The sequence below is a fragment of the Glandiceps talaboti genome, chromosome 6 (genome assembly GCF_964340395.1).
Source record: "Glandiceps talaboti chromosome 6, keGlaTala1.1, whole genome shotgun sequence".
Lineage (NCBI taxonomy): Eukaryota > Metazoa > Hemichordata > Enteropneusta > Spengelidae > Glandiceps > Glandiceps talaboti.
In genome coordinates, this window is record NC_135554.1 from 25153495 (window position 1) to 25166456 (window position 12962).

The 12962-nt window shown below is 35.8% G+C and overlaps 1 protein-coding gene across 1 annotated transcript; it reads left to right on the top strand.

The window, feature by feature from the left end:
* The first annotated feature begins 4014 nt into the window (after positions 1 to 4014).
* On the top strand, positions 4015 to 10844 carry LOC144436206 (uncharacterized). The gene is made up of 2 exons (XM_078124930.1): positions 4015 to 4092; positions 5834 to 10844. Exon 2 carries the CDS (start codon positions 5941 to 5943, stop codon positions 8458 to 8460), a length of 2520 nt encoding a protein of 839 aa, XP_077981056.1. The 5' UTR covers positions 4015 to 4092; positions 5834 to 5940; the 3' UTR covers positions 8461 to 10844.
* The last annotated feature ends 2118 nt before the right edge of the window (positions 10845 to 12962 follow it).

The following is a 12962-nucleotide window of genomic DNA, read 5'->3' on the forward strand; positions in this document are numbered from 1 at the left end:
GTTTCTCAATATTTGACTGACTAGGTTTAACAAGAATAATTAGACGTTATTCCACAATATTTTTCTTTATTCAGTCAAGGAATAATATGAATGACCTAAGGGGTCCTTGTCACTGAGTTGCTAGACGAGCAGTGACAAGGCCCCTTAGGTCACTCATTTTCCGGCTGATTGAAGAAAAATATTAGGGGTAATAATATAATTATGCCATCGCCAGTAATATAAAAAGAAATCTGGGAAAGTGACTACAATTGTAGGTTTTTTTACTCTTATTTTGAACACGGAAACATTTTCATAGACATGACAAGACTTACGTTGTCGTGACAGAGAACGACCAGAGTATATATTTTTGTTGAACCTGGCTTGTGCATAGTATAATACAATGAATAGTGTTTGTTTTGAACTATAAGAAGTTTGAAGCTTGCATTCTGAAGATATTGTCTAATTTAACCAAGAATTGTTATTTATGGAAATGCAGAATTAATATTCATAGGCAGTAAACCTATTAGTAGCTCTACACATTAGTTACCAGAATCTCTTTACCAAATTTCATTTCAAAGCAGCAAGGGGTTTTTAGCACAACAGAACACTGAGGTTGTTCAGTAGTGCTTTAGCCATCACAAAATGTCTGTGTGTTTGTGTGATGTATGGATGTGTGTGTGTTTTTGATGACAAAGTAAAAAAATGCCAGACCGATTGCCTTGAGATTTGATGGGGTTTGGGTGTCTAGATGGGAAATTGTTGGATGAAAATAATCACAGCACAGACGTGTGAATTTGGAGCAAAAATATGATTTATTTGGGCCAATAGCTTCCAGGAATGGAAATTTATTGTTTTATTGATGTCATGAAATCATCAAGACTTTTATGGGGCTTATAATAAATATAACAATGGTGTATATTGTAACAACAGAGATTGGTAGACAAGTTGATAAACATTCAATGAATAAACGTGTCCCTAGCAACATGACCATGCCCATGGCAAAAGCCAAATGATGGTGTAAATTGCAAAGGGAGCAACAGGGATGGACAGGCAAGTTGACAGACATTCAGAAAATAAAAACATACATGCCTAGCAACAAGACCATACCCATGGCAACAGCTAAACGATGGTGTATATTGCAAAGGGAGCAACATGGACGGACAGGCAAGTTGACAGACATTCAGAAAATAAACATTACCCAGTGCATGCCTAGCAACAAGACCACGCCCATGGCAACAGCCTAATAACAGGCTATATTGCAAAGATAACAGTATGGGTAGACATGATATAAACATTTAAACAATTTGTACAGTTGTGCTACAATGCCATTGGTGCTATTTTTGAGATATTGATGAAACTGACAGATAGATAGATGTCTGGTATCTTAGCTTAAGTCCCTTTCATGAACTAACAACACATGCCTATTCTTCCTCTTCTATGATTCAAATAAGTACAGTTTTGATCTAAAAGCACACCTTATAACCATAATAATAGAGATCACTGTCACTATGCTAAGCACAGATAGGGAAGAATCACATTCATTGCCTTACCTATTTCTTCAATTATGTTACCAATATAATACCAGTATCACCACACTCTGTATGATCACTTTTTTTAATCTTAGCTTTCAAAATACATTTTCAGTTTAATTCTTTTAATTTAAGTTTTAAATTACATTCTCAATTTACAGTTTTAATGTCCATCAATATATACAAATATATGGCTGAATTAACATGAAAAAAAATCCATTCATTAAAGTACTTGAGGTTTTATTAAAGAAAATATAAAGCATCTTCAAAGCATCCAGGATTTCATTATGAAAAGTTCTTACAAAATGTGAATGTAACAATAACAGCTGAAGAATGCTGAGTGATCTAATGAATATGTATACTAGGTAGCTTATCTATATTTACGCACAAGTTCAGAAATAATACAAAAAATGTACAACTTTATACAGATTCAATAACAAAATTCTCTATTTTCTCTCCTGAGTCCTTGGACTCATTTCACACAATATCTACATTTTTTCTTCTTCAAAGAATATGTTTTCAGCAATGTGACAAGAGTGATTTGTCTTGATAAGTTAAGATATTTTATACTATTTAGAAGAGGAGTCATTCATTGACGGGGTCAAAATACTACAAAAGCTGTGTATGATAGTATGTAGACTATAAAGTAGATAAAATGCCACTCAATATAACTTAAATTTTATCCGTTACCAGGTTTCCAAACCTTAGAATAAACACAGGGCATCTATGAACTTTATAGTGAACATAGAGTGAGTCTATACAATCTATAGAACTGTACAAGGTAACATATCTACTTTATTGGATGTGGCAATTACTGTTGACCAATATCTTTGACCAAAACAAGACATCCTTTCTTTGTGGGTAATATTTATGTCCTGTTTATATTAGATTGTGTAACCACCCAAACTAATCATAAGTCCATGGTTCAAGTCAATAGCTTTGATATGTGGGTAGTTATTCTCTTTGGCAGTTTGTTTCATCCAGCAATCTATAATGTATTCAAAACAAAGTTCATTTCACCATGGGTGTAATACTGTTCATTAATACATCCATGATTTCATGGCCAAAAAGAAGAGTTCTCTCTTTCACAAGTTAATCCTGTTTTGCTCAGCTTGTAGCGATTTGTATACAAACAAAATACACCTCTGGTAGAGAGGCTTGACGCCTTACAATATACAGATTCATGTCATTAAGAAGTTAACACAATTGCAGACTTTCACAGGTGCATGTATTCATACAGTCTTGATACCATCACCAGTTTGGAGGCTGGCCTCCTACTGCTTGGCCAATACTAGTCTGGAGACTGGCCTCCTGCTGCTAGGCCACTACCAGTCTGGAGGCTGGCCTCCTACTGCTAGGCCACTACCAGTCTGGAGACTGGCCTCCTACTGCTAGGCCACTACCAGTCTGGAGGCTGGCCTCCTACTGCTAGGCCACTACCAGTCTGGAGGCTGGCCTCCTACTGCTAGGCCACTACCAGTCTGGAGGCAGGCCTAATTCTGGATACACTCTCGTGGCTGCACTTCTACCAGCATATATTACAAAGCCCCATGTCAGGAGTACCAATGCCGACAAAAACTGTAACACACAATGTTTATGAGATGTTCAGTAAATATAAATCTCCACATAAGACGTGGAAAGACGTTCAGTATTAAGTAAAACATAAACTTGTCATGGTAAGTACTACAGTCGGTCATGAGTGAGTTGCTACAATCGAAACTTTATTTTCAAAAAGACAAAAAATATAAAATAAAACAAAAATACACTGAAAAATTGTCAAAACTGGATATAATTATAAATGCCATGAAATTATACATTATTCTGGACAATCTTGGTTCTTGAATTTGTTCACACAAAACAAAAGTCACAATTCCTCTTTTTAGCGTGTTCCTTTTTAGTGGCCCAGTCACATACGTATACAGACTGGTTTACTGGTTAGTGTAAAATTCGGTGCATTTCTTAAGCATTCTAATATGTGGTACATTGATTGCAATTTTACTATACCAATATTACAATTACCACACTTGCAACAATACCAGAAGTACAGAATAGAGATATCTTAGCATGATCAGTATTTGACCAATAATATAGCATTATTTCCAATATTCCCATAATAAAGTTGATAAATTATATGCGAAACTATATAGTGAAATTTTACTGAAATTATACTTTTTAAACACCTGCTTCCAAATTCAATGTTCTTACCAATGCAATGATTACTTCTGTAGCGTTCCTACTAACGACGATGTTCATCTTGAATTATCTTCCAAGACCTTTCACAGGAAACATACCTCACTGGTTTACACACGGAACAATCAGCAACGGGTACCGGGTACGGGTTAGCTATCAACGGTATGTGTCCACCATTGTTTTCAAGTATGGCTTCATTCGATGTTCTTCTTTGAAACCATGCTTTTGATTGGCCAATCGAAATTATCGTCCCAAATTATGACCAATCAAGTCATTCAATAGGGGTACCAGGAAGCTAACTGGTAAATGAACTGCGCGGGCGCACTTTGATGACTTTACTCTTTTTCTCTCGTCCCTTCGTGTTTTGTAACCCCAGTGTTTGCAGCAAAGCAGAGTAAGTACACACATACTTAAAGCATTATTTTAATTTACGTGTAAACCGTCCATGTCTGTGACCGTGTTAGTCTCGGTAGGTTTCCATTACTGGTGTAGAAAAAACAGAATGACGTACGTGTGTACATATATATCATCATCAGTTCGGACCGCCCTTCACTAAGTCTTACCATGTTGTGTAGTACCCCATACCGAATACAAGCGAACGTGAACCCCTAATCACCTTCCATAATCCGTGTTCAGACTCATTATTAATCAGCATATTAATATCGCCGGTCTACCGTCATCGTCATATACCGCAACCTACGTTACATGTCTTGATAACTTCGTAGTGAGTAAAATGTGATGTCCAGGAAGAACAAGTAGACATGATCTCAACCTTTGACCAGCCCAGTTCGAGCCGAGGGTACATGATGATGACTAGTATAAAGTACTACATATTTTTTACAGTGCGTGGGCTACATACCATTGTCTTCAGTGATAGATAGGTATATTACAATACTGAAGAATATAGAAAAGAAAGAAGGGAGGAAAGATTTCAGAATTTGTTGACAAAACAAATACATGTATTTGTAGTACAGATAATCCCTATTGCAGTAGGATCTCATCGTCAAATATGGATATGTCATAAGAATGGAAATAAACCTGCCAATGCTAGAACAGCTTTATTTATTTATTTAAACTTTATTTAAAGAGGGTTAAAAATCATACAGATAACTGGGTTTAATAGTTAAAAGCTAGTCTTCCCCAGGCCCCTCTAAAAGACAACAAAAACAGGATAAGTAAAACATACACAGAAATACAAATGTAAGACAAATACAATATAGGGGATCAATAAAACGACAGAAACACTCATTTAAACTATGCTTCTATAAATTAGTCTTAAAACTTTTTCAGTAAGCTTATGAAAAGTGATTGCACCAGCATGTCATAATGCTTTGGACATTGTCATTAATTTGGTTGTGAGGACATATAGAAATTAGAATATTGTTTTGGCTGCTGAGTCTGGTATTGTGGGATGATACATTATTGATCATATTAAACGTGTCTGAAACAGTTTATCAACTAATATTTTGTCACTTGACATATAGGTATTTTGCACAGTATAAAACAGAATCAGATCAACTCTTTCAAAACACTTCAACAAGTAAACTTACAAGAATTGTAAACAACGCACATAAAATATTGTAAACTCATCACATCACTCCAGTACCACACTTGACCCGTGCATGATAACTGCAAGGTGTTTTGCACAGTATAAAGCAGAAGCAGATACTCCATAACAAGTATTTTCTTAAGATTTTCTTGGCAATGTGATTCAGCAAAATATCAGTTCTCTCTCCTGTCAAAATGTATTATCTCATATAAGATTTAATAATACGGAAAATGTTTGTTGTGACAATGTGTGGGTATTTGATAAATACCATGCACTGATGTATTAATTGTCCATTACACAACATTATTTATTATATTCAATACTATATATAATAGATTAGAATAGATTTTTTTAAAATGTAAAAGAGAAACTCAGGCAGAAGTATCCAACATGTATTGTGTTAGTTTTAAAGAAAATAAACTATATTTTGAAATGTTGTGCTTTAATTAGTCCCAAATTTGTCGTGAAGCTACTTGTATTAAAATAAAGAGTTGCATGATTAAGGTTGTCCATGTAATGATAACTAGATGCATAATTAGAAACTAAATACTGTATTTATAAATTTTAATGTACTGTTCTGTTTTAGGATTTTGAAATCCAGCTTTCTGGCTTCTGTGAGGAAATATACATCATGACAGCTAAAGACCCTCCTGACTAATTTCATCACTAAGTAATATATACAGTATTGGAAAGATGATGGAAGAGATGGACATATCGCCAACAGTGACCCCAAGGTCAAGCCGCAGTGGAGATGAGAAAGGCATAACTAGTGACAAGGATAACACTCAGTCACCAAATAACAGAGAGGGCGCCAAATCCCCTGAAAACAATTGTTCTATCTGTCTTGGAAAGTTTGAAAACAAGTCTTTCACAGATGGCTGTTTCCATACTTTCTGTTTTGTATGTCTTCAAGAATGGTCCAAGGTCAAAGCAACCTGTCCACTGTGTAAAACTCCATTCCGGTCCATTATACACAATATAAAATCCAATGAGATGTATGACCAGTACTACCTTCCACCTACACACAATGGATCTCTTGGCATGGCCACCAATGATGCAAGATTCAGGTATAGAAGTACACTAACAGAACAAAGGAGACAACACCTTGCACACCGTCGCAATTGGTTTCTGAATCGGGCAACTCGAAGGTCTCAACGTCAAAGACTACAAGCTGCTGCATTTGATCGACGTCGACTGGTGTATGCATTTGGACTTTCTGATGGTGCACCAGTTACACGTGCTCGTGTCAGGAATGTTAGTGCAGAATTTTTTCGTAGGAACCCAGCTTGTATGCACAGACTAGTGCCTTGGCTGAGAAGGGAGTTTGAAGTGCTCTTCACTAACAATACAGATCATGCTATGTTCATGACAAATCTAGTCATGTCTTACGTTCCTCAGGTAGACATGCAGAGTGAAGAATTCCAGGAATATATCCGACCCTTTCTTTACCACAGAACTGAACAGTTTATTCAAGAATTGATACGCTTTGCCCAGTCACCTTATGATATGAGGGGATATGACACACATGTGGAGTATGACTATTCACAGGTTAATCCAAGACAACAGGCTAGAATAATCCAGGAAGATATTCCACTTATTTCATTATCACCAGATTCTTCTAGTAGTGACAGTTCACAGGATCAAATCCCCATTGTGTCTAATCTTCTAGATATTCAACCTAGCACTTCAAGTACAATTGGAGTGCTGCCCCAACCAGGAACAAGTTCAGAACAGCTATCTTCATCAAGTTCTAGGCTGAAAAAAGAACTTTCAGATACACATAATCCAGAACCACCTGAAATAAATAACAATGAAGAATCAGATATCTCTGATGGCAATGATGTTATGTTTGTTGGATATGTGAAACCTACTTCACAGCGTACTCCTGAGGCTGTTATTGTGTTGTCATCAGATGTAGAACAGAAGAAAAACTCAGTTAGTACTGAAAGCAAAAAGAAAACCAAGAAAAGTGGACGACAAAGAAGTTCAAGGAGATACAAGAGTAGACATGATCATGATTATCATAGGAGTCACAGTGATAGTAGTGAGAGGTATTGGCACAGCAGTAGTAGTTCCAGTCGCAGTCGCAGTCGCAGTAGTGACAGGTACAGATATAGAGATAGAAGTAGTAGTTACAGCAATTATTCATACAGTCCAAGAAGAGATAGGCATGACAAACCAGGTGGTAAAAGAAAACAGAAAACAAAACATGTGAAGCAATCTAGCTATCGCTACTCCTCCAGGCATTACCATAGATCTTCCAGTCGTGACAGCTTTCTGTCAACAGACTCTGATGCTAGTGATAGGGCTTACTTGTCAAGGCATCATTCACGGTCATCATACAGGTATAGTCGCAATCACAGCAGATCACGTTCACCCATCAGGGACTACAGACACAGAACACATCACCATGGAAATGATGAACACTATTTCAGTAGTACTAGTAGCTCAAATTTCAGTAAAGCATCCACCAAAACAAACAGTAGTAAATCTAAAAGTCATACCTCAAGCATGACTGAGGGGTCTAGTTCAAGGAGTCATTCTTACTATCCAGAGTTGACATCCAGATCTCGTAGGAGTAGAAGTAGATCCGACTCATCAAGACATACAAGTCATTCACGATCACACAGGAAAAGTTCCAGTGTTGAGTTTATGGGAGCATATGAAAATACAGGTAGACGTAGAAACAGAAACACCTACAAGCTTTCAATCAGTGATTCAGATATTGAAGTAACACATGTTAAAACATCAAAGAAACACAAACATCGACACAAGAAACACAAACGTAAACATAAAGAAAAACACTTAAAGAAGAAACGTACTGATCAGAAAGAGGGAACAAATAGTGAAACTCAATCAACTAAAACAGAAAAATCACCAGTTAAAGGTAACCAGGATCCCATATCAGAGAATACTTCACCCAGTAGTGAAAATAATGTTGTCATTGAAAAATTTCCAGATAACACTTCACCTGGCAACATAACTCCAGTTAATATGGAAATAGAACATCAGGAGCCTAACACTGTTGGACTAATTGCACCGATTCAGTTCAGTCAAGTACAAGGCAAAGGAGTTGGAAGACAAACACAGCAAACTGGTAATCAGAGTGAAAGTGGAGACAAAAAGATTTGGACAGCATTAGATTTATTGCTTCAAGTAGAACGAAAGAGACTTAAGAAATTGGAGGACAAAGACTCCACATTAGAAAATTAATATCTTTTTATACTACTAAACCAAGAAGACTACAGAGTTTCAATCCGGTGACTCAAAGTTTTTACATTTGTCATGAATTACAAAATAGACACTGATAGCACACATACATGTGACAGGTTACATTTTATCTCACTGTGAACACAAACAAATTTGTGGTTGAATCTTCCTTGTTTCATCCATTGATTTGTATTCACACTGAGATACAATGTATACTTTTATAATTATGCATGCATGCCAGCAGTGTCTGTATTTTGTTTTAATGTAATTTGTAACAAAAAAAACCTTGTGTGAGACACAGAAAGTATTGTGATGCATAATTTAAACTTTATAGCCATTCTGCTTTTGGTAGTAACAGACATAGTGTGAAAAGAATACATGTGAATGAATATACAAATTTTGTACCATATCATGCTTTCTATGTGAAAATGCTAAACTTTATCAAACTGTTGATGTACAATTAAAGTGTCAGTCTGTAACTGAGGTAGGCTTTCTAGCTAGTCAGTATGTAAATGCAAATATTCAGTACACAGTCCTAACAAACCAGTGTCAAGACAGTATGGTGGAGGTGGTTGAGTATGCTTACAGAAGCATGGTAACTGACACTGGCATTTAAAAAAAAAAGAAATTGATATCCCAATATTATGCCATGTTTTTATTACATTATATGAGATGCACCAGTCACTAGACATGATTCAATATGTTTCTGTGGAAAATGAAGCAAAAGAAACCACCAAGAATCATAAACTAAGATACAGACCACATCGCTGTAATGCACTGTATTTCTGTACAAAATGATTCTTGTAATACTGCTGTTAAAGCATGCAGTAGCTGTAACTGGAACATTCTTTTTAAATATGTTTGGTATGTACAATAACTTACTTATAATATCATACACTGTGAACAGATCACATCACCTGTGTTAGGTACAATAACTTACTTGTAATATCATACACTGTGAACAGATCACACCACCTGTGGATAAATATATTTTTATAGCTGTATGCACGATAAAATCAAATCAAATTGATTTTTGGATTTGCACCTTGAATTCAGTACCCTCAATGGCAATCATGATTTCAACGTGTTTCTGTACAGCTTTTGGATTATATCAGCCACTGATTAACGTGTACACTGTCTAATTATTGTTTTAACAGTTTTCAGTTGTTTCTGATCAAAAAATGATACTCCAGTTATAACTAGTAAAGTTTTAACATGGTGACTAGTCAGATTGTCATTCACTTCGTCCCAATTTCAACTCGCCCCAATATTAACTCATCCTATTTTCATTCTTCTTCTCAATCCCTTTCAAAATCATGTGGTAAGAGCAATTTGTAGATCTTTGCAATATAATTTACATGTACATGTGTGAAAATTGGCAATGCACTGATAGAATGTATCAAAACGAAAAGGCTGATTCCCTGGCTATTTGTGCCCATCATTCATCTTGATTTCCATCATAAAATAAGGTACAAAGTTTGGCGGGATCAATTCCTGGAAGTCAGTGAGGTTGCATTAGGATTAGTGCGATGTGGTCATGATTGTGTTTCCTGATTTCAGTTACAAAAGACATTACAGTGCAGTAGACGATCCACTATATTGACTTTCAATTTGGTTTATCCTTCCATCAGTTTGGTAAGAAAACCAGATTTTTTATGGTAAACACATAAAATAAAAAAAAACCAAGCAATCAGCCCACAAATCTGATCTGCTGAAATTAGTGCGAGTTAACATTGGAGTGAGTAGAATGAAACAAGTTGAAATGGAACCAGTTGAAATTGGGATGAAGTGATCTGTCACTACACTACCTACAGATAATATTATCCACTAATTACCAGATACAATGTTATTTTCTAAGTAACAGATCAATTTTTAGTGACTATATCTTTGTTATTTGATGAAAAAAAATGTCCCAGTTGCAGCTATTGCAGGTTTAATCCAGCCTTTTAGAAAGTATAGCCCTCGGCTTTAGACAGTGCCAGTATATTACTTGAAATATATCACTTAGAAGTATTAGGTTTTTTTGTGTGTATGAGGTAGTAGGTTTTAAGGTATTTTTATTTCTCGCCATAACAGAGTGAAATTGATGAGAATCGCATATTGTTTATTAACATTTGTATATATTTTAAACGTGTGAGGAACATCCAGATTCACATAAAATTTTATTGTGAGGAAAATGCTCAGGAAATTCAATAATGTGTGACTTTCAGAGTAATTTTGCACTTGGAAGAATAATGGGAGTAATTCAAGATATCACAACAGATATGGTATACTGTTATAATCTGACCATACTTATCCATGTTCACTCTAGCTAGCTTTTTGCGTATTTTGGTTTGTTGCATTGCCATAGCAACATTTATGTGTGGTTTCAATAATTCAAGCCTATAAGGTGCTCATTGTCTATCAATAGATAAAGTATCAAATAGTTGGGGGGGGGGGGGGGGTGGCTTGCAATGACCTGACCAGATCTTGCCCATCAATGAACAGTGTCAGAAGTTGACACTATAGCATTTGTAGACATGTTGTGCCAAGACAAACGTAAATCAAATATTTAGTGTGATGGTTTTGTATTTTACACTCAGCATAACATGGTTGACAGTTGCCTGTCTCACAGCAATGTAGTTGAATGTCACTTGTAGGACACTGTACTTTACACTGGTACCAACATTGTTGAATGTCACTCATAGGCCTCCATACATAATATCAGCAACCATACAGTTGTCTTGCTCAAAAACATGTAATGAACAGATTGTGTTCCAATGGGAAGAGAAAAACTGTAGACACTAGATTTTCAGTTTTGAAAGGAAAGTTAATGAAATCACACATACCAAATGTATTATTTCATTTGTTTATAGTATCTTGAGCACAGGAATTTTGTGATCTACTGAATGAAATAAAAATCTTGGTTGTACAACAGATTTAAAATTACGCATATTGACTTTATATTACACATTCATCTTTCTTCTGATGAAACCCCACAACCAGTTACTTTTATGAAATCACAAGTGGTTATATGCCATATGACAATTTGACTTGAACTCTGTCCTGTTTCACCATCTATATGCATTGATTTATACTATGTATTTAGTATAAAGGAATGACCTTCATTAGTTTGTAACCCCAAATACATGTATCAACTCTGAATAGGAAACTTGCAATCCAGACTGAGCATGCTCACATGCAAAGGACTATGGGATTATCTGTGGTTATCGTAATACCTAATCTGGAGCTACCAATAAAAAAAAACGTCCACAATGGTCAGGGTAACTATGAATTGACCATTCGTGGTTGCATACAATGAAACAGTTTTGTTTACAATACCAATTCATTAGTATTTATTATCACATTTCCCATGATACAACGTTCAACATGGCAGGTTTTCAAGTTCCCTATGGCAATCTGTATCAGTTTATTAACTAAATGAAAACATGTATACACTATTGTTGTTCAGGTTAATGTGATGTGTGGTGTCCATTACATTGTCCCGATATATACCCTATAACTCAACAATTCCTTTCCGATATGCTATTTTGGTGTCAGCCTGTTTCAGACAGTTGCCCTTCCAGCTGTGAACGCAAGCTGGTGAGATGTTAGTGTCAGCACAGTGTTAGCACTGGCTGAGTCAAGTACTGGTCCAGGCATTAATCCCTCCAGTTGCTTACACATGCTGATCAGGTGTTAGTGCCAGCCTGGTGTTAACATATATTGCATGCGTTGGCATTATTTATCCTTTCAAGTTGCTTACACATGCTAGTACCAGCCTGACATAAAACACCACACTCACTCCATGGTGGTATTGGGCTAGCCTTGTGATGACATAGCACTGGTGCACACATTTTCCCTTCAAGTTGAATTGCTTGCACTTGCTGATGAGGTGTTAGTGCTAACTTGGTACTAAGTCCATTTAGTAAGGAATCTTTGAACTGTATGGTACATAACAATTCTCAGATTATTAAATTATGTCCAGTGTATTGGTTTAAATTTCTCTAATTCTCAAAACTGAAAAATGGTCAGCTATTCCATATTTCATATAACTGTAAGCCATGTTTTTTTATCATTCAGATCACAACATTTCCTTTGAGAAATTCTTTGACCACCAAACTGTATATAGTTTGTGTTTCCATTTTATCAATTACTACATTTCATCAATATACCGGTACATTAAATTTGACAATGTGTATGTCGAACTGAATTTGCCCAAATAAACATAAATTATTTGCCTAAATAAACATTATAAACACTAAACAATAATCTTCCACCTATCTTCCATAACTACTTTTCTTTTATTGCACATGATTGTAATACTCATTGTAAATTAAGAGGAGACCTTCATGTTCCAAAATATACTAGCCGACTTGGCCAGTCTTCAATTCAATTTGCCGGTCCCATGCTATGGAACAAAATACCAAACTATATCAGAAATATTCCCAACAGGGCTAGGTTTAAATCAAAATATAAGCACTGGATTCTAAGTACATATTAAGGCTATTAGTTATTTGCGTTTT